This window comes from Cyphellophora europaea (genome assembly GCF_000365145.1).
Source record: "Cyphellophora europaea CBS 101466 unplaced genomic scaffold supercont1.8, whole genome shotgun sequence".
NCBI classification, from domain to species: Eukaryota; Fungi; Ascomycota; class Eurotiomycetes; order Chaetothyriales; family Cyphellophoraceae; genus Cyphellophora; species Cyphellophora europaea.
In genome coordinates, this window is record NW_008481814.1 from 71,964 (window position 1) to 97,895 (window position 25,932).

The 25,932-nt window shown below is 54.8% G+C and overlaps 9 protein-coding genes across 9 annotated transcripts; 3 read left to right on the forward strand and 6 right to left on the reverse strand.

Annotated features, from left to right (window-relative positions):
* Positions 1-306: 306 nt before the first annotated feature.
* HMPREF1541_07820 (uncharacterized protein) lies at positions 307-5,994 on the reverse strand (the record flags this gene model as incomplete). Its single annotated transcript, XM_008722143.1, has 1 exon — positions 307-5,994. One exon carries the CDS (start codon positions 5,992-5,994, stop codon positions 307-309), a length of 5,688 nt encoding a protein of 1,895 aa, XP_008720365.1.
* An 811-nt stretch (positions 5,995-6,805) lies between these two features.
* HMPREF1541_07821 (uncharacterized protein) lies at positions 6,806-8,073 on the reverse strand (the record flags this gene model as incomplete). The annotated part of the gene is made up of 3 exons (XM_008722144.1): positions 6,806-7,670; positions 7,715-7,864; positions 7,910-8,073. The coding sequence occupies 3 exons, from the start codon at positions 8,071-8,073 to the stop codon at positions 6,806-6,808; spliced, it is 1,179 nt and encodes a 392-aa protein (XP_008720366.1).
* A 1,420-nt stretch (positions 8,074-9,493) lies between these two features.
* HMPREF1541_07822 (uncharacterized protein) lies at positions 9,494-10,881 on the reverse strand (the record flags this gene model as incomplete). The annotated part of the gene is made up of 2 exons (XM_008722145.1): positions 9,494-9,996; positions 10,047-10,881. 2 exons carry the CDS (start codon positions 10,879-10,881, stop codon positions 9,494-9,496), a joined length of 1,338 nt encoding a protein of 445 aa, XP_008720367.1.
* Positions 10,882-11,681: 800 nt separating this feature from the next.
* On the forward strand, positions 11,682-12,884 carry HMPREF1541_07823 (uncharacterized protein; the record flags this gene model as incomplete). The annotated part of the gene is made up of 1 exon (XM_008722146.1): positions 11,682-12,884. One exon carries the CDS (start codon positions 11,682-11,684, stop codon positions 12,882-12,884), a length of 1,203 nt encoding a protein of 400 aa, XP_008720368.1.
* A 311-nt stretch (positions 12,885-13,195) lies between these two features.
* Positions 13,196-14,123, forward strand: HMPREF1541_07824 (uncharacterized protein; the record flags this gene model as incomplete). Its single annotated transcript, XM_008722147.1, has 2 exons — positions 13,196-13,357; positions 13,407-14,123. The coding sequence occupies 2 exons, from the start codon at positions 13,196-13,198 to the stop codon at positions 14,121-14,123; spliced, it is 879 nt and encodes a 292-aa protein (XP_008720369.1).
* Positions 14,124-15,605: 1,482 nt separating this feature from the next.
* HMPREF1541_07825 (uncharacterized protein) lies at positions 15,606-16,712 on the reverse strand (the record flags this gene model as incomplete). Its single annotated transcript, XM_008722148.1, has 4 exons — positions 15,606-16,072; positions 16,117-16,478; positions 16,526-16,622; positions 16,673-16,712. The coding sequence occupies 4 exons, from the start codon at positions 16,710-16,712 to the stop codon at positions 15,606-15,608; spliced, it is 966 nt and encodes a 321-aa protein (XP_008720370.1).
* Positions 16,713-17,137: 425 nt separating this feature from the next.
* Positions 17,138-18,951, reverse strand: HMPREF1541_07826 (uncharacterized protein; the record flags this gene model as incomplete). Its single annotated transcript, XM_008722149.1, has 4 exons — positions 17,138-17,605; positions 17,651-18,071; positions 18,117-18,267; positions 18,315-18,951. The coding sequence occupies 4 exons, from the start codon at positions 18,949-18,951 to the stop codon at positions 17,138-17,140; spliced, it is 1,677 nt and encodes a 558-aa protein (XP_008720371.1).
* A 903-nt stretch (positions 18,952-19,854) lies between these two features.
* Positions 19,855-22,237, reverse strand: HMPREF1541_07827 (uncharacterized protein; the record flags this gene model as incomplete). The annotated part of the gene is made up of 3 exons (XM_008722150.1): positions 19,855-21,444; positions 21,496-22,080; positions 22,130-22,237. 3 exons carry the CDS (start codon positions 22,235-22,237, stop codon positions 19,855-19,857), a joined length of 2,283 nt encoding a protein of 760 aa, XP_008720372.1.
* Positions 22,238-23,895: 1,658 nt separating this feature from the next.
* HMPREF1541_07828 (uncharacterized protein) lies at positions 23,896-24,858 on the forward strand (the record flags this gene model as incomplete). The annotated part of the gene is made up of 1 exon (XM_008722151.1): positions 23,896-24,858. The coding sequence occupies one exon, from the start codon at positions 23,896-23,898 to the stop codon at positions 24,856-24,858; it is 963 nt and encodes a 320-aa protein (XP_008720373.1).
* Positions 24,859-25,932: the final 1,074 nt, after the last annotated feature.

The window sequence follows — 25,932 nt, forward strand, 5'->3', positions numbered from 1 at the left end:
TTGCTTCACCCGGCCGTATGCGCGTGTGCGAGGCCTGGACATCATGGCGTGATTGTGGGCATTTGGCGGAAGACATGCCAGATGTAAAACTAAATACCGAATCTCAATTCTCAAACTTCTTCGCCTGGAATCGCGCGCTCAATAATGATTCTGAGCTTGTCTGTGAAGCCGATCGATAGAGTCATACACGCGCTAGAACGCAACCTCACTTTTTACTATCCTGTCCTAATCTACCCGACTGTCGGCCAGCCTGCCGGCCTCTCAGGCAAATAACCCACATCAATTGATACCAAACTCATGATCCACCTAGTCATAATCCCTCTCCCTCTCCCTGTCACCTCCCCTACCATCCAACCAGTCCCGCATGCCCCTAAAGCTGAACCCCCTCTTCGGCTTGCTCGGATCCCTCCACGCATCAATGCCCGAATACCCGGCCGACTGCCGGCCCCCATCATCGTCCTGTTGTGGTGGACGATACCCCTTCCCAATGATACCATTACCTCTCAACGCTCCCTGCTGCGGCAATCCCGCGTCATCTTCCCCAATCCCCAAGATCCTCTCCTGCTTACTCAAATGCCTACGCTGCGGCGGCTGCGGGTACGTGGCCTCATACCGCCCTTGGCCAGCCTCGTCGCTCTCAGTCTCGCTGGAGATGTCGGTGCTCGGGCTCTGAATCGGGTAACTGTCGCTGGCACTGCGGCCGTGCGGGTCCGGGCGGAGCGCGGCGCGGTTCTGCGCTTGGGTCGCCCGGTCGTGGTGCTGTGTATGGTGCTTGGGCACGTGGGAGTGATGCTGCTGCAAGTTGTGCTGCAGAGCTTGCGTCGCTAGCTGTGACTGCATTGGGGGCTGAGAGGGTGAAGAGGTCGAAGCCGGCCGTTGACGTCCACCAATCGTTAGGTGCCGCTTGGGCGCGCTTGACACGGGCTGGGCGTATTGCTGGTTATGTTGTTGCGAGGGCAGCAGGCCTCCTGGCTGCATCTGTGTCTGCTGGACTCCTGCGCTGTTGGGAGATCGTACAGGCATGCGACTAGTATGATAAGCGGGCGGCTGGTTTGTCACATCGTAGAGCGGGTCATGAGTTTCGGGCATCTGCATGCGTCGCTGTCCTGGTTGGGACGTTCCGGGTGTATTGGGCTGAATGAAACGATTGGGATCGTATGCGCCCTGGCCCCGCGGCGCAGTGCTGGCGTTTGGCGCTGAAGTATGTCGTTGCGGCATCTGCTGCTGGGCCTGCTGCGAATTCTGAGGGGCTGGGGGCTGATTGAAGCCGGCTGAGGTCTGAGCCTGGCGTATGGCACCGGCTGCAGCCGCTGCACCAGCGGCTTTGGGCCCATCCAAGTCAGAGTCCTCGTCGCTGGAATAAAGCTCCTCCTGCTTCTGGCGCCGGTTTCCGAAGAGGCTAAATCGTCGTCTGGGGGGCTGCTGCTTTCCGGCTGCCATGGGCTCTTCGCCACTGTAGCTCTCGCTATCGCTGACCTCTTGGCCCCAGTTTCCTTGACCTTGGCTAGCTGGGGCTTTATTTGTGTTCCTGTTTCCCTTGCGGCTGCTGAACATGCGGCCTAGCAACGGACCTTTCTTCTCCATGATCGGCGTGTTAGGAAGCTTCTCTCGATCTGACGAACCATCGTACCAGAGCGCAGGAACAAGCAGGCGGTAGGGCGTCGTAATACCCGCAGGATCCTTTTGATTAACCTCAACGTTCAAGACCACGTCAAGGCCTCCTTGTAGATCGATAGTGTCATTGACGTCGATTTCGTTGCCTTCGGCATCGATGGCAGGGACATTACCCTTACGAGCAGCCTTCTCTGAGAAGTTCGTAGGCCGCCGCAGAATGCCAGGACGGGCACGTGGCAGATTACCTGAGGAGTCTGGCTGCCCTCGATCCAGGGAGGCGGCGCGCGGCCGACCATCGGGCGAAGCAGACGATGCGCGACGGGAAGAGAGGCTGAAGCTGCGGCCAAAGAACCCTTTTTTGGTAGTGTCAACGCCATTAAAGGAGGCGGACTGTGGCGGCGCTTCATTCTGAGGATACGCAGAGGGAGGGGCGCGCTTGGTGCTCAGCCTGCGGATGAGGTTGGCTGGTTCTTTGGTGAAGGAGAAGCGACGTTTTGGTGGCTCACAGTCGGGATCAAGGGACAGATCGTCAACTTCATCCTCGTTCGAGTCGATCGAGGGAGTCAAACTCCGAGGCGGCGTTGGTGGTGGGGTTGATCCCGGCACATACTCTTTGATAGAGCACCAGTTGCGGCGAGGTAGTAAATGCACGTTGTTGCGCTTCTTTCGGTCGACGTCATGCGTGAACATGGGAATCATGTCTTCTTCGGTATACTTGTCCATTGTATGGGTTTTGTTGCGCTTATTGATGATATCGGCCATGATGTCTGGAGGAGGCGTATTGACAATAGCTGAAGAGATGACATTCGGCATGTACCGGTGGTCGTGGTCTTTCGGAATCTTGAGCTTTGGGTTCGACCTGAACTGGCCGACCGCAGCAAGATGCACATCGCCACCGAGAATCGTAATTCGAACAGACTTCTCGGCAGCGAGGTCCTGGAGATCTGTGATGAGGTCGTTACGCTCGCTCTTGTGGTGACTAGCGGTCCAATGATCATCAAGGTCATCCAGGATCTCAACGCCGCCGTCAAACTTGTTCAAAAAGCCGGTCTTCATCACGCCCATGCGATTGAGCGCCTTGATGGGATCCATCGCACGGCTAGTAAGCACATTTTCGAGCCATACCAGTCGTGGGTACGCAATAGGTACACCCAGCAAGACAAGCAAATGCTTCGTTTCCCCCTCGACGATCTCTGATCGGCATCGCTCGAGTAGATTATCGAACGTGCGAATACTCAGAATTTCGTCTCTCATCCTCTCTGTTCGGCAATCGATGCCGAGAAAAGCAATTTGTTTACCTAGCTGCATGAATACGCTTCGGCTCAATTGGTTGATGTATGGGCCGTGTTCGTGGCCTAGCACCCAGCTAGGCTCGTGCGCTGCCGTCTCTTCAGGAACACTCTGGTGCTGAAAGAGCATGTAGTACTTGAAAGCGACGTTGCCCAAGCCCGAGAAGACCGGCGTCTTCATGAAGTGGTCCGGATACGAGCCAAAGCCATCAATAATGTCGTGATCGTCCCAGATATTGACCATCGGGATTTGGCTGCTGGCCATGCCGAATAGACCCTGAGAGAACCACATGCAGTATCGGTTGAGGTAGAAGCTTTCGAGCTCTTCCTGCATATCTTTGGTAAAAGGCGCGTTGTGCTTGTGTTGAGGATTGCGAATCTTGAGCCAATCACTAAACAGCCGAGTCTCGGTAGTAACACGGTCATTATAGATCTGGTCACCGCCGCCGATCATGACATGGAATGGGCGTGTCTGATGGACGTTGAGAACATCACGCCAGAGAGGGTCTGGACCGGAGAACTGATCTGGGTTGACCGACAGACTGAAACCATTGCAGCTGTGAAACATGATGTTCATCGATGTTCCTCGGGCAGGTACCCAGAATCCGGAGCTAGCGCCTCGACTGATTCGGTAGGCAATATGTTGGCCAGTTTCGCCGAGCTCGACTTCAATGTTGAAGCGCCAAAACGTGACGTCCCGATCAGGATCAGCGTAGAGGCGAGCGGCTTGAACCTCCTGGTATTTCCCCACCGCCTCGCCGTCTTGATCCAGGTTTCTGTTGTTGCTGGCTGCGGTGGTCTTGCCCGCATGGCCATTTGAGTCAAGGAGACTGGGAGAAGCCTCGAACAGACCTTCGTCATTCTCGAGTTGTGAGAGATCCTTCTCTTCCACCAGGTGATCGACCGGCCGAACATACAACGCTCTGCCTATCCGGGACATCTTCGTGAGGCCAGCTAGAGGGTCGATGTACTCTGATGCCAACTCTTCTCCGACTACTTGCTCGGGCGGTGGGGGCAGCAAGCTCTTTGGCTTACCAAACAACCTCAACGTGGGCGGACTCGAGTAGTCAGAGTGGCTGTCTTGCGTCACAATCATGATACTACCGCGCCAGACTTCGCCAATCGTCTTGCCACCTTCGTCCTTAATGCTCTTCAGACCCAGGTAACGCAATAGAGGGCCGCAGCGGACGAACAGCCTGGGCTTAAACTCGGCGCGAGCATCATCGATTGCATCGCCCTGCCGAACGTTGGTGGCCGCGGCCGCAGCTGCAGCAGCAGATGACCTTCTCCGGCGGCGTGTGGTACTGTTGTGCTCTTCCCACCAAGCCTTCCCCTTCTCCGCTTGCTCGACTTGTGCTCCTGCCGGTTCGTTATATTTAAAGTCAACCATACTCAGCCGTACTGTCTTCGCCTCTTTCCACTCATCGACTGGTCGCTTACTGATCGGCTCCTTGAATGTCACGCTCGACTTGCTTGTTCGCTTGCCCACGCCTTCCCGCAATCTAGAGGACATTGGGCTACTGAATGCAGGCGAGCCAGCTCCCACGCCATTCGGATCTCGTATCCGCGGCGGAGGAGTCAGTGCCTGAGGCACCGACTGTTGGGAAACATCTCTTGCAGACGAGGGCGCGTCAGACTTAACTCGTGACTGGGTTGTAGGTTCATGTTCGGCCACGGTCTCCTGCTTTCGCATCTTTGTTGGGTGGATGTCTAGAGGTGGAGCTTTCTGCAGTTTCCGTGACCCAGTTCTGACTGCAGCAGCGTCAGGTGCAGTACCTGTCAGCTTCGCCAGGGCGGCTTTGTGTGAAGCATTGCGCTCCCATTCAGCCAATCCAGGAGAGCGGTCAGAGACATTTGGCGATATCGTCTCGTCGTCAGCTGCGACTCGGGGATGCCCCCGAGGCTGTCCCTGAGATTGCTGGGTTGATGCCGTACGCGAGTGTCCAGGAGTTCGACCTAAGGATACCCGTCGAGGCTCCGCTGATGCTTGATTCGTTCGAGGATACGAAACGGGCTCTGGTTCGGGTTGAGAAGGCGAATAGTCGAATCCTCGCTTTCCCTCTCCTGACAACATTCTCACGTCGGGCCGATGATTGTCAATTATCGTGCTGTGCTGTAAGCGGTCTCTGTGCGTCTTGCTCAGGTTCCTCACAAGCCCAGCATCCTCGAGGTTCGGCTCCGCAGCGGCGGTTTCTGGTTCTCTTGTACGTGGTGCTCTACTTCCCTTGGGCATCTCAATACCCACGAGAGGCTCATCTCGATCAATGCCAGCTTCTTGCATGGCGCGCCGCGCTTTTTGTTCCCGAAGATTCATCTCCGCCTCTTGGACCCTTGCGCGCTTCTCTTCCTTGCTCATATCGTTCAGCGTCACTTCCAGCTTCTGCAAAGGCGAGCGATCAGGAGCCCAGTCTCGGCTGCCATCTGCTGCCACGCGAGCGCTGGATCTGCTCATAGCAGACAGAGGAACCTGTGACGGCCCTTGCAGCTGTGGTTGTTGACTGCGGGTAGCAGCCGATGCCCGTCGTGGTTGTTGCTCAATCGGCTGGGATCGCGCCGAAGGCATCGTATCGCCGGGTTGCGCTGCTTGTCTCTTCGGCCTAGTGTTCTCTTGACTGGGAATATTGGTGTCCACGCGTAACTTCTCTTTTACCGGACTCGAGGATGGCGGGTTGTCTTGTAGGGGACGATGTGTTTTTGTCGGCATAGACTCGGTGCCTCGCTGGGTTCGCTCTGGGGGCTGTGCAGCAGCGATGGGGGGAGCCTGATGTCGACTTGGTCGCGGAACAGGCGCAGGCTCGGCGACCGGTGAAGGAGACTGGTTTTCAACCTCGAAGGCTTCTTTGGCAAACGGTCTGCCTTTAGCTCGCTGCGAGAAGCTTCTTTGAGGTACTGCTGGATCGACGGGTGCACCGCGATAGGAGATGGGCGGTCCACGAGGGACTTCTGGCGCATGGGGCATGGTGTTGCTATCAAACACCTGTCCGCTGGCACGCCGATTATGTGACGAGCGGCGAGCGGGCTTTGATGTGTCGATGATACCGTCAAGGGCAGGATCGCTGTAGAGGTCGACGGGGTTCATGGTGGTGGCCATGGCGAACACTCAGGCTATAAAAACCTTTGGACTCTTCCTTCGCAAGCAGCACAGAATACTTGAGTTCGTAACGGCGCAGCTGTCCGGCAATCCAGCCAATTCTGTCGACGTCTTCACCAAGCGATGTACATAAGCATGGCTGTGGGATTTCAGTGATTCGAGAGGCGCTATTTGGGCAGCAGTGGTGGGGGAAAAGCGAGCGACAGTGAAGGGTATCGAAGAGGCTAGGAACGCAACTACAATATGTACAGTAGAACGGAAAATGGGACAGAAGCAGGAAATAGAAGAGCTTGACGAGATTGACAGAAAAGCTGGCTACGAACCCATGCAAAGACGGGACATTGACTGAGGTGCAGTTGAGGTGGCTGGTTATTTGCAGCGCAGGTGTTCGTCGCCTTTGCATCATGGCCAGGGTGGAGCCCCCGTGGTGTCGGTGTCGGTGCTGTCTCAGTCGCCCAACCTCCCGCGACGCCTCGGTGCCCCGAAGGCTTGGCTTCCAGGCATTCGCTAGCCCCCTAAAATCAGCCTTGTCGCTGAACTGTCCTACGACGACGAGCCAGCAGGATGACCGGCAAGATAAACACAATCGCAGCGACAGCCACAATACCGGCCTGTGTGCTGAATACTGCTGCAGCGCCGTTATTGGCCAGCCACGCAGGCTGATAGTAGGCCACAGAGCAACCTCCTCCTACCCGCCAGGCGTTTAGAATAGCTGCCACTGCCGTTGAATGGCTTGGATACTTCTCTAACGCATATGCGGATACTGCTCTTCACTGAATATTAGCGACATCTGACAGACAAGTGACGGAGCTTACACAGTCGATGCCACTAAGCCGATATTGACCATAACCCACCCGAAGGCCAGTCCAACCCAGCTTTTCTGAAAGTGCAGCGTTAGTCCATACGTCAGCAGACCCAGGACCGAGGACACCACCGGCAGCCAAACGCCATGAAGACGATACTCGGGCCTCCAGTCAGTCTTCTGAGTCCTGGAACGAGATATCCTTTCGTTGAACAAATATCCCACGGCGTAACCGAGCAGCGCACCGATAACCCCCGCAAACCGCATTGATGCATCTTCAACATTATTGAACAGGTAAGGCGGTGCGTACAAGATGGTCGAGATTGTTGTCGTGATACCAATCGGCCACGTGAAATTGACCAAGCTTGAGAGTCCAACCAGGAGAAGGGGCAGCCTCAGAAATGCCAGGATGAATACGAGCCTCGATGACGCTATCATCGTTGAAGCCTTGTGTACTTCAGTATTTCCGATTCCTAGGAAAGCTTTGGCTCGCCTTATTTGTTGTGTCCCGCTTGACCTGTTGTAGTATGTTTCGCGGCCAAACGCGAGCACCAGCAACGTTGATGCGCCATACAAGCCAGCCAGAACTCGGAAGGCATCTCTCCAGCTATGGGTGATCTTCAGCAGATATCCTGCAAGAGCTGGTCCCAGAAATGGCCCAACCAAGAATGTCGTCCCCCAGATATTGATCATGGCAGGCCAGTCCCGTGGCAGGTATATGTCGTGGATGATTGGCAGACCAATGATCTGGGGCATTGTGCCAAAAAGGCCTTGCATGGCTCTGAAAGCGGTGAAAGTGTCGAAAGTTGGGGCGAGACAGCAGCCGACCACCATTGCCAGGGTCAAGATCTGCGGCCAAAACCACAGTGGAAGCCTTTGCAGTCAGCATTAGTGGTTACCACGAAAGATACGACGAACCTCCCAAATGCGTCCATCAACGGCACTGCAAGGACACCGCCCACGCCTTGGAGCAGAATGCCATAGTTCAGACTGGTCGCGACACGCTGTGGTGTAAGATGCCACTCAATTGACTGCGGAATCACCAATGTAGCGCCCCAAGTCATCCCACTGCAGCGTGTTAGCTATGCCCATGACAGAACGAACATCACTGACCCGTCGCAGAGTATCGAGCTGGACAACAATGCACAGAACAGAAATCGCTTTTTCCAGGGTGACCAATTCTGGGGGTTCAGGTTGTTTGTCGGATCCGGAGCAGTGGGCCCGTGAACTTCGTCCTCCATCTGTAAAGCAGTCATGGACATGTCGTGCGAAGCCATCTTATTGCTATGCATGCCTGCTGAGGAGTGCCTGGCTGCTGGCGTATAGTACAAGCTCTGATTCTTCCACGGTGAGCTACCGGTCAAGTTGTCTGCTGCTTCTACCTCGCTAGAATCCATGATCGCTACTATTCCACCCTTTTATAGGGCTACTAGGTTCGACATTACCCTGTGGAGTGTACGATCCCAAGCTCCGACGGTATGGAAGAGCTCAATCACCTTTGGGAACGGTCTCGCACCTGTCTGTCGGTGGCGTCGGATCCAGACCACGTGGCGATGACTCCTTTTCCTGCGATCCACAAGCTAGGCTGTATGAAGCCTCCCCCAGAACTGTCAAGTACTGTCAGAGGGGGTGAGCTGAGTGTTCCGAATGCCTTCCTTGGTGCCCGACGCCACGTGGTTGCCGTGAACAGATGGTGCCAAAGGATCAATAGCTCAGGTCCAGTGCAGACTCAGCAGATAAGGTCCACCGTCAAGGTCAGACAATGCGACTTCTTTTCTCGGAAGAATGGGTGGGCTGCGGAAGCAACCTGCAGGGATACTCATCTATTGGTGAACTCTTGTTTGTCCAAGAGTGGTCAGCATGCACTTAGTGATGGACATGCCACGCACGAAAAGCCACGACATGTTCTTCGACATACATTCATAATGATGGGCACGTGGGCAAGCACTGCCAGTGTCGAACGCGATGGGAAATGAGTGCCTCGTGTCCGCTGAAAGGAAGGAGCGCGTCGCCCCTTCTCCGGACGTTGTCTTCCTCGCAAATCGGAACCAGATGCACACCAGAGTCGCGAGGGCCGCTCCGGAGCAAACGCGCCCTTTGTCAAACGCAAACAACACCTGTTTCTACTACCCGTGCCGAAAGCGACGACGCCGAGCCTTCCACCGGACTCGGCAACCGAACTGACAGAGGAGGAGGCAGGAAGCGTCGTACAGAGGTCCCTTCTCATCATGCCTGTGGCACCTGCCCAGGGCATACAACAGTCAAAAGCGAGTGCCATGGCATCCAAGCCGCTTGATAGAACATGACTGTTCATCCAGCCCTAGCAGTCATCCCTGTCTCGTGAGAAGAATCTCGAACACCATGGTGCACTTCTTAGCAGCCACCTCTTCGACTGTTTCCAGCATTAGCCTGTGCACACCTCATCTGTCAAGAGCACGTGTATGTCTGGAACGGGCTCCTCGCATACATTGTGCGGTGTACTGCTGTCAATGAATACAACAGGGGCAAGAATTGCAAAGGACAAAATGGAGATATCTCGGAGCGAAAGCTGCTGAGCAAACGGTTTTCAGGCCGAGCTAACTGCGCTAGCTGCGTTCTGCCACCATGTAGGAAAGAGGTCACGGGAAATTGTGTGTTCTGGACTAGTGATCTGTTGTCAATTCTTTGCTATGTACTTTACCACACTCGCGTCTACAGTCATGGCGGTGGCGTCGGAGCGCTCGTCGGAAATGGTGGCAGTTCTGTGATCACTGGCTCTGCACTCGACTGACACACGCACCCACCACCACTGCCCCAAGCGGATATGCTGGTCACCGGAGGCTCTGTGCAAAATGGACTCGGCGTCCACAAGCCCGAGCTGATCGTGCTCGTGACACTGTCAGGTGAGATGGTTTCTGCCTTGATGAGAGCTGGGATGATCTGGCCAGTGCCTAACCTGAAGTCTCTGTGGCCTATCACACGCAGAATGGAGGCAATCTCTCCTGAGTGGCTTGTAAAGGATAGGTAAGTGTTGTCATCGCTCGAGAAGATGTCATCAAGCATCGTCTTGGAGCGGAAATCCTGCGCACTAGGCACCTCGGTCGTTGAGGCCGTCCAGAGCTCGTCTTGTTCAGTGAAGCCGGCTTCGAAAAGGAAGTCTGGGTAGTTCTCCTCAATCCAGCTGCGAGTCGAGCGACGATTGCAAGTATGTTCGCTCATGCCTAACACAATCAGCACCGGCAAGCAGGAAGGTGTCAGGCAAGATACGGACCTTCACGAAGGCCCTCCTTGATCGTGGGAATGAAAGGATGTTCTTTCGGCAGATCCAGTCCCGTATAGGTGAACTGAGCGGTTTCCAAACACCTGCGCATGGGAGAGCTGTAGTAGCTCTGAATGAAGGGGATCTTCTGCTCTGCAATCCGACTCGCCCAATACGCACTCGCCTTCTCGGCCTGTGAGATGCCTTCTTCGGTCACAGAGGCATCGGCGTAGATGAAACTACTGTTGGCACCATTCAACAGAGCCCAATAACAGTTCCAAGCAGGAGTTCCGACGTAAGATTCCATAGCATTGTGGTTGCCTTCGCCGTGGCGGCCCATGAAAACGAGCTTGTACTGCACATTATTCGGTGCCCTGTCTTGCAGATCGGCGAGTTTGACAGCAAACCGCTCCCATTGGGTCAACGAGGCATTGAAATCGGTGTCGTACGTTTGGTTGATCAAGCCGAAGTTCACAAGGGCGTAATCAAAGCCGTCGGGCTGGGTGGCGTTATCATCCTGGACGAAGTAGCCTCCAACAGCAGAATATTTGATGTACGAGTCGCTTGTGGGCGATGAGATAGCGCCTGAAGTAGTACTGCTTTCACTGCTACCTTCGGTGACAACCGTGGCTTTGCTTCCGGGGAAATCGACCCAACCGTTTCCCACCTTGATCGGGATACCTGTGCTGGAAACGAAGGAAATTGGCGACGTTGATCGACTGTCCCACTCCGTCTGTGTCATGGGGACAATCACCACAGCATCTTTGCCACCTGAAGCACCTGAAGCGCAGGGGCTTGCGATGGCACCGCCTACCAGCAAGGCGAAAATGGAGGCTGTAACGATCATGATGAAAAGAACGACAACCTACCGTCCCTGACTCACCGTGGTCAGAGGAGGAACTTACCCTTTATGCACTCAAGATACTGAGATCCCATCTCAACGAGTGCAGGCAGTTATGGCGTCCTATTGGCGCATGCGCAGATCGTTCTGATGTGTTCATCTCGCGGAGCGTGGCCAGGGACAGGAAGGCCGGCCTTTCAGCCAACGAGACCAGGCACGTGCACGGCACAAGCGAGGTTGCCTTGCCCGGCCTTAGGTCTGCATTGGGTTTCTGCAACTGACCAATGCGCCGAATATAATGCTAACAGCCGTAAGCCCATGCCACGAGGCGTCGCCAGCCCAAGTGGCGCCTTAGTCAACGTCAGCGGGGGGGCCTTGGCCGGTTCATGCCAAGCCACGGTTTCCGCAGCGTTGCAGCCAAGTCGTCCACTAACGACGATGTGGAAGGTCGTTCTTCATCAGCATCACAGCCAAGGCGCGGGCTATTCTTCGACCCTGTCATCACCGAGATCTTTAAGTGTATGTCGCCTAAGCCTGGAGAAAGCTCCATCTTCGCCAGGCAAACGTAGCTTTGGTCCCTCATTATCAGTGGGCCACTATCGTCCTGGAGCTCGTTATCGCCTTGGCAGATGCGACTATGCATGCCGTCCAACAGCTCTCTCAAAGCTTGAGGCCGTGAGAAGGCCGGTAGGTGCTAATAAATATGACGGCGAGTACCGATATAACACCCTCGTTGCTCTCTGTCGCGTGCTTTACCTTGACGCTGAGCCCCTTCACCCAGCCCTTACTCCCTCCCATCGCTCAAGATGCGTCCCTCCACTCTGTTGTCTACCGCCACATTGGCCGCCGTGACCGCTGCACAGTCGCTCACTAACGACACCTACCTGGGCTACCCCGTCCTCGACGTCTCCGCCTCATCACCTCTCGACCTCGCCTCCATTCCCGCCAACACCATCTCCCGCTACTGGCTCCGTCCAGGCATCAGCCAGGGCAACATTCCGTACTTCCTGCCCGTCATCATTGCCCGTGGCACCAGCGACAGCCTTGATACAGGCCGGAAGCTATCCCTCAGTGCTTCCATCCATGGCGACGAGCTGAACGGTGTGCCAGTCGTGCAGCGCGTCTTTCAGACCCTTGTTGCTAGCGAGGTGGTGGCAAATGGCGAGTTCAATGGCACCATAATCGGCGTCCCCCAGCTCAACCCTCAGGGCAACTTCATGAATGCTCGCAATTTCTACACGCCCGGTAGCAGCGGCTTTCTTACGAACCTGAACCGCATCATGCCCGGCGAGGCAGAGCCCGAGGAAGCCAGCCTGACAGACGCGTATGCCGGCCAGATCTGGTACGGCCTATGGGGCAACACCAGCAATGTCGATGTTGCGGTCGATTTCCACTGCCTGGCCACTGGTGCAGACGGACCACTGTGGGCATACGCCGACTTTGACTTTCCCTATGTGCAGCGCCTGGCTGAGTTGGCCATGCCAGATGTTATCAAGATCGATCCCGGTGAGCCGGGCTCGGTAGAGACCACGTGGGTCGATTATGGTGTGCCGGCGATCACTCTAGAAATCGGACCTGCGAAGCAGTGGAATGGAGACCTGATTGACAGGGCTGAGGAGTTCGTGTATCGGTTGCTGGAGGACCTGGGCATGATGTCAGCGGAATCGCTGGTGGAAGGCGATTTCGATTCTGAGGCCAGCTACAAGGGCACGAACTTCTCTAGTGTCTACGTAACGCAGTCAGGGTGGGTGAATGTCACGGTTGGCGTTCTGGACGATGTCGAGGAGGGACAGGAGGTGGGAACCTTGTACAATTGGTTTGGCGATGTTGTGGAGACGCTAACGGCGAGTGTGAGCGGAAGAGTGCTGCAGGTCCAGACCGATCCGGCGGTGGACGCAGGGAGAGGGGTGGTCGATATCGTCTATAACGCAACGGCCAGTGGAGAGGAGAGCAATAGCAGGAAGATGAAGGTGAGGCGAGGTATTGGTGGCCGGGGCAGGGCGTTCTGAGCTACAGACCCTGAATGCGATCAGCAAATGGTATGTAACGAGCCATGGTGGGCCAATGCATGCCGTCCTCTACATTCCCAGGGTATGCGTATGCCGTGGTTCCAATCGCTTGAGGCCGCGTACAGTCAGGCTGCAACTTTCTCATCGGCCTGCTTAGCCTCGGAACCTTCTAACCACCACCTTCTCGCCTCGTTGTATCTAGAGTACTTTTTCATCCACCCCACCCTGCTGAGTCTCTGATCATCAACGCTCCTGGTCTCTCCACCGCCTCAGCAGCTCACCCAAAGAACGACAACTCCCACGCTCCAAGAATGGCCGGCGTACCCGTCGAAGCCTTCCGCAAGCTCATGGTCTCCGGAGCGCATTCAGACTTTGCGATTCGATCCCGAGGCGTCGAGTTCAAAGTCCACAAGATCATTCTCATTACGGCAAGCGACTACTTCAAGGCTGTCTGCGAGCGAGGTTTCAAGGTGGTAGCAAGCCCTAATTTTGCATCGATGAAGGTATTGACAAGCCCTGCAGGAGGAAACGGACGGTGCGGTAACGCTCGACGATGACGATCCAGAGATCCTCGCCCGGGTCATCGAGTTCCTCTACACCGGCGACTACTCAGCACAGCGACCCAAGGATTTCGAGCCGCTACTCAAGCGACATATCAAGGATTCACCAGTGCTCATCGAGGCGCCTTCCGTATGGTTCACACCGCTCAAGTCTGCGCCGCTCGGCAGCCAACCATCACCTGCCCACCCTGCCGGTACGCCCACAGCGCCCAGCACTGGTAGTAGGGCTCCCGACAACCGCAGTTTCTCCTTTTCGTCTACAGCTACTCCCAGTGGGGGTAGACCCTTCTCGACTTCGGCCTACAACTTCGACACGATCCCATCAAGCAAGCTAGCTCAAGTATCCGCTGCACTAACAGTCCACACCACTGTATATGCATACGCCGACCGCTTCGACGTCGCCAACCTGCGAGACCTGGCCTGCCAGCGGTTCGAAAAGGACTTTTGCGAGGCCAGACCCGCCAGGGCGCGGCTTGCCGAGATCTTCAACCTGGTCTACGAGTCCACCCGCCCAAACGACCTGCGGCTGCGGCTCTTTGTCACCAAGGAGGCTATCCTGGGCCGTGAAACCACCTCGCGTGACAAGACCTTCTGCGATGTCATGCGCAAGCACGAGCCAATCGCGTGGGCTCTGGGCATAGAAACGGCGGCTCAGCCAGCCAACGTCTACCGATTTTAGATCGAGACAAAGGAGGATTATAACTTGAGGAAACATTGCAGCACATGACTTCATGATGAGAAGGCTATCCTGGACCTACAGAATCTCACTCTTCGTTCTAAAACTTGTCCAGTGTACCACAAGTATCTTTCGTACATGGCCGTGGCATCCCTCGCCCATAGTCTGCTTCCTTCCCTGCTCCGGTTTGGCTCGTTTTCTCGTAGGCCGTTCAGAGCCCAGAAAAAGGGCATACGTACGTCGCATTCCGCGGTCCTCCCTGGTCGAGTCACATCTGAAGGTTGACCGGCGTAAGCAACACTTGACGAGTCTCCAAAGCACAAAAGGAAGCAACATCTGCTTGCAATATGCGGACTGGTACGCTTGAAATTTGCTGCCTAGGACCAGAGCATCAAAGCCTGGGCTCTATCATCATGCAACAGGCGGAGAAGCCTAGGGGCGGTTGGCGTCAGATGACCAGTGCGCAATTGGGACGGTGACTACGCAACAAAATTGCGTTGCATCGTACGGTCTATTCGTCGTTCCTTGCGACAAGGACTAAAACTAAACTCACCGATATTTCAAAGCGAAGCTGGATCATAAGCGAGGTGCTACCAGCGGCTCTGTTATGGGGAATCGATTGCACCACATCCCGTATGAGAGAAATCTGAACATTGTCGCCAACGTGGTTTGAGTATGTTTTGAGTGTTGCTTTGAAAGAGTCTTCATCCCGCCTCGGCAACTTCGTTTGCGGTCGGGAATAGTGCGCATCGGTGACAAGGGCGAGAATATCAAGAATCAGAGACCATGTTCTCGGCCAAGTCCTAACGAAAGGTTAGTTCTTGGGGGGCAACGTACCTGGAATAAGTCATCGAACCGCGCTCGTCGGTCGTCGCGAGGCTGGCGCTGGGCAGCTTGATTCATGTGATGCTGCGGACGAAGAGACAGGGCGCAACGAGGAAAAAGCGATAACCGAAGAGCTGGGTTCGAAAGCAGCTGCGGCGCCGATATTGTAACAAAGGTGAAGTCGCAGTGCAAATCCTACTGGCGAACGCGATGGCGTATACTGGGGTGTTGCACGTCTGATTGAATGTTATGCGTATGCGAGAGGCGAAAGGCGAAGAATTAGAGCCGTGCGCGAACGACTGTGCGCGATCGCAGTTGACTATCGAGTTGACGAATATGAGAGATGAAACGCTCGGCCGCGGATTTCCTGCTGAGTGATACCGATAGGAAAGTCTCCCAGCCGAAAATCGTATGGTTGTGATACAGGAAGAGCGTCATGATCGCCCATGGCTCGCAAGCCTCTCTGATGAGGCCAGCGAAAATGCGGAAGAGATCATCCTGCTGCAGTCGATTTCATCCGAGCAAGTGCCAGCCGAACAGAAACCAATTTTTCGATACCCTTTAACCCGAACCCGTGCCGTAAGGATGTTGCAAATACATGAAAGGAAAAGTCGAACTCTCGTGGTACTGCTCGAGGTCGACAAGTCCGCCCTCGCGCGTCTAACGGGAACCGTAGCCGCGGTCCTCACGAGGATAGTCCCTGCCGCCGCCGCCGTAGGCATCGTCGCGGGGAGGAGCATCACGAGGGGCATCGCGAGGGGCACCACCACCGTAGCCGCGATCCTCACGATCGTAGCCGCCACCATAGCCGCCACCGCCACGACGGTCACCACGAGGAGCGTAGTCACGAGGAGGACCACCGTAGCCACCGTCTCGGCCGCCATCTCGGCCGCCGCCGTAGTAATCATCGCCGCCGCGTCTGCCACCTTCGTAGCGATCGATGCCGCCACGACCGTAGCCATCATCTCTATCGCGTCTGTAACCGCCACCCCCATAGCCACGTCGATCATCATCGTATGAGCGAGGAGGGCCGCGATCGTCGCGACGGCCATAACCGCCGCCGTATCCTCCGCGACGATCATCGAAGCGATCACGATAACCGCCACGGGGAGGACCACGATGGTCACCTAGATATGTTAGTGTGGATCTTCGCTAGGGAACAGCAACTTACCACGCTTGGGTGGCCCGAAGTACTTGCCAGGCGTAGGGGTGCGAGGTCGGGCACGACGGGCTTTCTCGATGCTCAGGGTGCGACCATCATGGGTTTCGCCTTGCAGAGCTTCTTTGGCAGCATCAGCTTGATCGGATGTGAGCATCTTGACGAAACCGAAGCCTCGGGATTCCTTTGTGTGAGGATCAACCATGATGGAGCAGTTCTCGACTTCGCCATATCTCTCAAAGAGCTGAGACAGGGCGGCCTCAGTCAGGCTGGGGGCGATGCCGGTGACGAAGAGATTCGAACCAGTGTTGGTAGCACCCTCTTCATCCTCCTGTTGAAGTTCTTGCATGCGGATGTCCTTGGGAGGTGGAGGGCTAAGAATATGAGCAATTGTCACAGGCTGGAAAGATGCTATGCTTACGGTCTGTCATGGCCGTTGGGCGAGCGGCTGCGCGCTGGCTCGTCGCGACCGCCTCTGGGCGAGGCGGATCGATCACGACGTTCATATGAGCGCTCGTCTGCGAAGTTAGCGATATACTCCCCCGAGCGTGCGTTGATTGAATCTCACCATCGTAGCGAGCCGCAGGCTCCTCAGCGTAGTCGGCCATTTTGTGATGACAGAGGACAATTCGTTCCGATCAGGTCAACGAGTGCACTTTCGAGACTCGATTAGAGTGTCTTGACCTAAGATAAGTGCAGAAGGCTGATCGACAGAAACAGTATTGATGGAAAGGAGGATGCAAGATGGTGGATGTTGGCAACTTGGGTGAAGCGACTGTCGCCAAAGGGCAACAGCAAATTTCAGACCCGCCTCCGGAATGCTTGGCAAGGCTGTCGCGCCGCGTAGAGATAAGGCTGAAATTATGGCCGAGGAGGATTACCATCAAAGTCGACTGTAAGTAGATCTCATCAAACTCACTATCCTGCTTGGTTATTTGTACATAAGGTAGTCTCAAAGCATGTCTGGTGCATCATTCACAGCTGGACATTGACACAGTTCCGTGGTACCCAAGTCAATCTCGTCAGCCTCCACCTAGATCCGTAAAGAAGTCACTGAACCGCCACCCAATGTTACCCGGTCTGCATCACTGTAGCCATTTGAAGTTCCATTCACTCGTGGCGAATCGTGTGCACGACTTGATGTTGTGCTTTTAGGGCCCTCACTCGGCACTGCTGGCGCATTCCTCGAACTGACTGAGAACTTTGAGCTCGATTTCGGGTCGTCCACAACCACGACCATCCATACTCCGATGTTCCCATTCGAACCTACGAGAGGGGTGCAGTGGATCCATTTGTTTCGTCCCTCCTCGTCCAGCTTCGTGATCCACCTGACCTTAGCAGTGACTCCGCGGCCTTCGGCTAGCGCTCCTGTGAGTTCATCGCGTACTCGATTAGAGCCTCCGATCTTGCTCATAAAAGGAGACTGAAGGACTCCAGGGACACGTTGGGACGGACTGGCGAACAATATTCGCAAGGATGGGTAGGGTCGCACGAGCAGGTACTATAGAGGTCAGTCGATGCTGAGCAGGTTGTCAGATAAACTCACATGTTGGTAGACTCCGCTCAATCTGCCGTTGGCTGACCCGCTAATTGGCGGTGTCAATGTGTTGGGGTCTTTGATCAGCAGGCGAGGTTGGTGTGAATGCACGCTCTCGTCGTCATCGTCTCTCACTTCTCGATGCATTCGTCCACCATATTTGCGAATAGTCGAGAGTTCGTTCTGATTCAGCATTTCGCTCAGCTCCCGTAGTTCGTCGTTCTTCTCAGGATTGGGAGTCTGGTGCTCTGGTGGCTTCTCCCCTCTGGCTTGAAGTTCAAGCAGTCGTTGAAAAGACTCCAGCTCCACGCACTCCTTGACAAGTCCTGATACGTCAACTTGCGCGCCGATATGGTACCTGACGACACCCCGACTATCGCAGAGAGGCGCAACCATGAGAAGATTCATAAAAGGGGAGCCGTCTCGTCGACTGCGCGAGGTCAGCAGGAGCTTCGTCGAGAGAAGACATACGTACTAATTGAGAAAAACCTCTTGGCACTGTTTCCCTGAGCTAATCGCCTCTCTCAGCCGCCGGACGCTGTGTGGATTTGTAACGGGTCCCTGCAGGAAACGACAGTTTCGTCCAAGTATATAGCCCATGCCATATTGCGTTGTGCGATTGAACTCTGCCAGATAAGTTAGCCTTGACCCCTCCTTGCGCGTAAGGCCGCACCTTCTGAAGCGAAGACAATCGGATTGTCTGGCCGTGACGGGTCGGTCAAACAGAAGACCTCAGCTAAACCCTCGGAGGCTTCTCGTAGTTGTGCCGACAGCGATCCAGTTATTCTTGCGGATATGCTTGCGCTGACCACCTGAATGTATTGATGGCATATGAAAGCCGGCAACTCTTCTCTGGCTAAGAGATCGAACGCGGCATTTGCTCTTGCTTCCAGAGCAGGGTTGATGGTCTTGTTCAAAGGTTGCTGAGTAAAGCCGAGTCCATCCACTGGGTCCAGACCTTCGCAGATGGCATTTGCATAGTGGATCGCTCGTATGGACTTGAGAGAATCGAGATAGTGGACAAGTAGCGGGACAGACTGCGGTCTGTGCACACCCAGGAAAGTGGTAAATCGAAGAAGAAAGGTGGGATCGGCAAAGATCACTTGCAAATGATCTTTAGAGAAGAGCGATTGAGATGATCTCTCTAGAGAGTACTCCTTGGTGAAGTTCTCGGTGGGTTTGAGAAGATCGAACGACCGCGGATTGTCTGCTTCTTCCAGCTCGTAGTAACCATTTGCGCCAGCGTCTGCTTGGAGGGCTGGAAGCTCGTGCGGTTCGTGGTCTACACCGTTGGCTTGGGGCTTGGACATGCTGTCGCCAACAGAGTAGCGGGCGGATCGTGCGGCGGAAGAAGGAGAAGAGAGCGCGCTTTGCGATGCGGACGGGGCTTGGTCGCCTTCTGGCAGAATCACGGTGCGAGAACGCGCGCGTGGCTCAACCTTGGCCTGGAGAAGAATTGGCGAGCTAGCGGCACTATCGCCTGCACTTTCGTCCAGGCGAGGCATCGGAGAATTTGAGAACAAATGGGTCGATCTGCAGAGTTCAATGAAATGTCGATAGGCAGCGTGCAGCACGAATTTTGGAGGATCGATGTATTCGCGCCTAGCTACTACGTCAAGATCAGCACCTCCAAGAGGAAGAGAGGTGTCGGAGAAGCGAAGAGCCCACTTAAAGGCCGAGACGTTTGGCTAATTGGCGATGGCTTGAGAGATGCATGCAGGAGCCGGGGGTCGATGCCAGCAGGGGTGGCCGACCGGGAGCTTATGAATATTTTGCCATACAGTACGATGCCAACCTGATCACCATACAATCACGACAAATGCTGTTCATCGATTTATCTTTGGCCCTTAAGAGAAATGAGGGTGCGCGGAAAGCCTTGAACCGAAGTTGCGCCCGAAGTGGCCGTGGGATAGATCAGCAATCCGGTAGGCTTCAATTGCTGGGTGTGGGGACTCGGGGGATCTGGAGTACCGCGTAGCTGGGTTGAGGTCAACCCGAAATGGTCTGGATCAGCATGATGCGAGTTGGTCGGAGCTATGTGATGACGATATCTACAAAGAAACGAGCTCCAACAATCTCCGTTCAACCAGCTGTCACGCACTCTGCGATGTGTGGAGCAATTGTATACTATTACTAGCTTTTGATTACAACGTTGATGGGTATCTCGATCAATTATTCTCACCATCCTCACGCCTCGTCGCGTTCATAAATCATTATCTCGTCAAACCAAATTTCCTCTTGTCGAGCACATTGAGCATATCATCCCACGTGCGGGTATTAAAATGAACAGTATCAAGTCCGTCGTCCCTTAGATCAATCACCCGAGTCTCGATGGTGGCTTGAGCTTTTTCGCATAAAAGGTCCAGCTCGGATGTGCTCTCTGAACCCGGCAACGGACTGGCATCAGGTGTGCTGGCTTCTGTGCCATTCATGCTGGTTGTCTTGGACCAAGTAGAATTATTCGAAGCGTTGGACGATTCTCGAGACACCGAAGGGTTTCCGGGCAGCTGTGGTACCGATGGGGTTGTGTCGCCATCGATCATTGGTAATTCTGTCATCGAGACTTCCGTCTGCAGCTTGACATGATTCAAGCCATTCCCGTATCCCGGCACATAGATCTCGCAGAATGCCGCACGTTTGTTCGGAATTTTAAGGTTTGGCAATGCTGGCACGGCTGGCACAGCTTCATCAACCCCGGTCTTTTTCACAGACATGAGGCGCCGTAAGGAAGAAGATCGTCGTTTGAGCGACTTGCTGGAAGCTGATCGCTCAGGGAAATCACCGTGTATCGTCTGCCGCCGCTCCTTAATGGTACTGACACTTGACGTACTTCGCTTGACAGCTCCAGGCGTGGACGCGATAGACGTCTTGGACAAGGTACGCGTGATGCCACCCGGACTTGGCGGAGCGGTATTAGTATGTGAATGCAGTGTATCTGGCTCCAGTGTAGTGTCATCACAGGCCTTGACTTGAGAACTCTTCCTGCCACGATCTCCTTCCCACGGCATCAGCGCAGGCGCTTCGCAGCAAAGCGAGTAGCTTAAGCCTTCGGCGTTGCGGACCTGCTTTGGGGCTTGTGTGATGGAGATTAGAATATGGTAGATCGCGTACACCACAATCCACCTGACTTTGCGACCATCGGCAAGTGAAATTGTGTCGAGCTCATCGACCGCCGCCTCAATCTCGAATTCGGAGTATCGGCGGACGAGCACATTATTCATTAGAGTCCAATCTCGGTTTGTTGAATCGATGAGGGCTTGCATGTGCTGAGCATTCCGTCGCTCCTTATCCTCTCGATGACGAGCGATAGGATTCCACGAATTTCGCCGCTGCCTGCGCTCGAGCGTACCAATGTTGACGGTCGCCACTGAAGGCATCTTTGGCAGTGGTTGTGGTAGTGGTGTAAGGTGATGGCGTGTGTCAAACGACTTGACGTTCTGTAGGACACAGACTCCACCTGTCGTACTCAGGTCTGCATCCATGTTTGACGCCGAGCTTGTTGGGTCGACAAGGTGCATGTAGAGATTGCGGAAGTCGACATACATTCCATTGCAGACCAAGCGTTGCACGGCTTCGTCTTCGAATTTATTGGGAGGCCAGAAGCCGTGTTGCTCAATGTAGTAGGCGTGTAGGAAGGAGCGAAAGCGGTCAAGATGATCGCGAGCAACCTGGGGCAGGCCGAGGAAGGCGCTTGAGAGCTCGTCCTCGAAGAAGTTGGCAACAGTTTTAGAGACTTTCTGCAACTTGACGTCTAGACCCAGACGTGCCTGGTTGATCAAGATCTTGGACTCGGCACTGACATGCTGGTTCGAGATTAACAGACAAATCACAGCCTGAGGGGGTGCGCATCTTACCGGATATTCAACGCTGTCGCGAAGGCCGCAACGGTCCATGCCAACGCAGTGTGCAAATGCATCAATCCAAAGATCCTCTACTTGGAGGACTTCGGCGAGGCGTAGTGCAGCCAGGGCATGGTCGACACACTCCCGGAAATCAAGATACTTTTGCTTTTCTGTAAAGGAAAGCACTCCGACGCTATTCCTCTCGTCCTCTGCTGGTCGATACAGGTCGATACGGGCTTTCAGATCCACTAATGACTTGCCGAGCGCTCGGCCTGCGAGTGGAAGAGCATAAAGCCAAGCGAAGAAGTTTCTGGTCGTCGTATGGTGATCCAGAGTAGATTCGAGTCCGGAACGAGGAGGCGCGGGGATGTACAGCTCGTAGGACAGGCCATGGTCACGACAACCTGGGCAGTTGCTGATGAGGCACTGTGTACTTAGATGCAGCTTTGTCTGTGGTACACATCTCTTTAAGAGCGAGTGGAAGCCTTTCTCACGTAGGCGAACGGTGTGGACTTTGAAAGCTGGGCCGCGGCTAGATGCCCCAGGCTCTCGCAAATAGACGAACGTATCGCCATCTGGCCAGTACAGCTCCGGTTCCTGAAACGCGGTCAGTAGCTGCCGAACATCGGTAGACAAAGCACCATACAAAGAATACGTTGACCCAATCTGTGGTGATTCGGTTCTGGCCATCCCATCGCCGAAAACCAGCTTCTCTGATATCTTCCTTGGTGATGCGCCCTTGTAGTCGGCCCATATTACAACTATGCTGCCGGCTTCCTGTTGGTTAGGAGACAACACCAAGCAGAGTCATAGGTGCCAGCAGCCTTGTAAGCGGTATATCAGTGGTTTACCGGAGGCGTGGGTCCGATGAATGGCGGCAAGGGTGTAGGTCGGTTTTGGGAAGCAAGGGTTTCTGAGCGCAGGATAAGCAGGCTTTTGACATCTTGAACGAGGTACCGGCGGAGAAGCGGTGGCTTGCGTTGAGGTGACGGAGGGAGGGTCAACAGTGGAGCTTGGAAAGCTGGAGCTTGCGTGGAGCATCGCTAATCGAACAGGGGTCGTTGCCTAGAAGTTGCAACTTGGCTCTTGGGGCGCCCGAAGCGCCCTAGCCTGGCCCGAAGCGGCTTCAGAAAGCAGAAATGGATCGTCCTGGCAGCAGGTGAATCCCCGGCCTCGCCAGCTGGGTATTGATTATTGGATCGGGCCCTAGAAGATCTGCTACCCGCCCGCATGATACGGGCTGTCAATGCCAAAGCTCCGGGCAACATCGTTCCCCTGCGGAGGCTCGCTCGTGCTGGCAAGACGGGAAGGAGATCCTGAAAAGTCCTTGGTCAATGAGAGGATCGACATGGCAACACGAGAATCCTTTGACTACAGAGCTACACCGATTACATTGGCAATCTTGTCCGCCGTGATCTAGTCGCGGCGCCACGTCGTGCTGTTTGCCGCTCAGCTCAGCAGTGATTCATGATGATTGCTCATTGTTCGACTGCACGGAGATCCGGTCCTGGTCAACTGGTAGAATGTTTACCTCACCATTACACCGACTAGTGAGGTCTATCTGGACGCGTTGTCCTCCGTGGCGAGAAGGGCCCAGGCCTGAGAGCATGTTCCAGAGGTCAAGGCGGCGTGTCTTAGGCCGACCTTGCAGAATGGTGTGGACATAACTTCACATGGAGCTCATCTATAGGTTCGGCATTGGGAGTGGGAAGCTCGATATTCCGTACTTTATGCAAGGTGCCAGGTAGAAAGCCTCCTTGTAACGAGCGCGTATTGGCGCACTTTCATGTCGGGCCTTAGGTCCCTGAGGTTGCCGATGCTTTCATGTGAAAGCCGCGGGGAACCACAACAACGTTGGGGATGGTTCCTCCACTCAACGTGATTCCAGTCGTTATCGCAGATTATCTTTTCGGCAATTGAAGGGCGGTCAGCAATGCAACACTTCTTCATGCAAGGTTAAAGAGGTGGCTGGAGAACCACAACGCCTAGGCTGTCAGTGTCAAGGGTTCCGATGTACTCCGTGCCTATCGCATCGATTAGTGGTCAGAATCTTTTGAAAGAAATGAGCTCTTTGAACAGCACTTGATGCTCGACGTACGGTAGATTCCGAGCCCTCGCTCGCTTCCGAGAGTCAAGCACTTAGCCTACGAAATATGGAGACGATGCACAGCCGATTCCCCGAGACCATCTCGATGCACTTTGGCGAGTTGCTATGGAACCCCGATCCGACGACGTCATCATCGCCCTCACCAATAACTCACTGCTGCGTGGTCTTCGTGCCTTGCACGACGCGACGCGTCTTCAAAACGACAATATTGCAACGTCTTCCCGAACCTCGCCTTTCCTCCGCAGATAAGTTTATGCAGTATCATTTGAACAACTTGTGCGACCACCGGGATCGTATTGTGCGTCATGGATGTCGAAGCACAGCGGCTATCCAACCTCGAGTACAAGCAGAAACTCCTAGATGAGTTACAACTCCAACGCGAGCCTTTGCCCAGTAAAGCCGCAAAGAAAGACACTAGGACCTCGTATGTATCGAAGAAGCGGAAGCTAGCCGTCGACTCGAAAGCAACGCGATCCTCCGCACGCCTCTCGTCCAATCCTCGACCCTCATACAAGGAAGATGATGTTCCAAGATACATTGTCGGACAGTCTACCAGCGAACCCATATCTCGATCTCAGCTGCACCGTTCTCCGTCTCCACCGGCTGCCCTTGTGCCTGTTAAGGACGTTGACACTATCCGCGCAGGTTGGGTCGCGTGGACTCCAACTGCTCCTCTCCCAACTCGCTCGGACTCCACCAATGCCTTCCATTTCGAAGATCATCCCACCTTCACGCCGAACAAATCTCCTGCCGAAGTCCTTCGTGAGGGCTGTTTCGGTGGATCTTACTGGCGACCCTTACGTTCACGTAAACTCGGGATTGTGATTGAAGACGATTGGCGGGAGCTGCCTACGGAATGGATTAGTGGCTTGGATCCTGCACTGTACCTCACGAGCCCCTCATACAATGCGGATGTCAACAAATTCGGCGTTGCGTGCGGACAATCAATCGAAGAGTGGGAAGCCGCCGGATGGATAGCCCACAATTTCGATGTGAGAGGCTGGTTTCAATGGTACTGTCGCTTTTTCCAAGGGCGGCGATGTGACGATGACGAGAGACAAATCAGCCGGTGGCGTAAGTGTGTTGGCGAAACCGGACGATGGCGCCGAATGCTGCTCAAGAAGTACATCGCCATGGGTGTCCGTGAAGTTTTCGATGATGGTGAGGAAGTGGACGATCGTGAGGTGAGTCCAGTCATGCATCAGACTTGCCATCATTGGGCGTACGAGGTCAGGCAAGAGGATCTGGACCGGGCATGGGCTGTTTGAATCGAGCGCTACCATTGCCAATCGATAAGAGCTCCTATGCGACACGGAGGCTGCCAACTTTTGTTGGTAAGCGATCCTCTGCCTTCCACTCGCCTAGTCGGTCACCCTTAATGTCATCTTCCAGCTTTTCCCTAGACTCAACAGAGGGGGTGGTATCGGAAGGAAGCTCTACCGATGCCTCGCGCGTTTCGATGGATGGTGTGCTACTTGTTGAGCCGATGGCTAGCTCCTGCATCCCACTGGGTAATTCTGCTGGCATTTCAGCAATTTTGCTCGTATCCGGCAGCTCGCTCATTGGCCGTGAGCTGGGTGGCATATCGCCTCCGCGAAGTGTATGCTGGTCAGGAAGCTCCGCGACGTTGCTGGGGATCGGTGGCCTCCTCGCAGCTGCAGTGTTTGGAGCTGAATGCGATAATGGCGACACATGAGGGTGATGATGGTGGAAGTGTGACTGATAATACTGATGGTGGTGCATCGTGGCCATGTACGCTGGATAGCCGTTGTGCCCATGCTGGCAACACTGGGGCGCCGGTGCTGGAAGCGGCAGCACCCTACCTGAGTGGCTATAAGAGGTGACTGGAGTATAGCACGTCGGTGCACTGCTAACTGCCAAGTCGTAGCTCGGAGGCATCTCACCAGGTTCTTGAAGCAGTCGATTCGAGCTCCGCGCATTGAACCTCGCGAATTCTTCGGACGTATGCGAGGCGGTAGCGGAGTAAGGGTTGCCGAGCGCAGAATACGACGATCCGGACTCCGAGGTAGGCTGACCATGGGATGTGGTAGAAGACAGTCCGGCAACAGACCTCTCTTCGCTGTATGTCGATGAGGCACTCAAAGGTCCTTGCGTTGGGGAAGCGGGAGGTGCATGGATCTTGAGCTCATCCGATGGATCAACAATATCTATGGGATTTGTGAGCTGCTTTGCCGCCTTCTCGGCCTGGTGCTTGCGATAGGCCTTCCTGGCCTTCTTCCCAAGGTAGATGGATCCTACAATCATCGTGATGACTTTGCTAGAGATCAGATGTCAACGTTGGCGCTGGAGAGAAAGATGTGAAGCTTCTATCGAAAAGACCG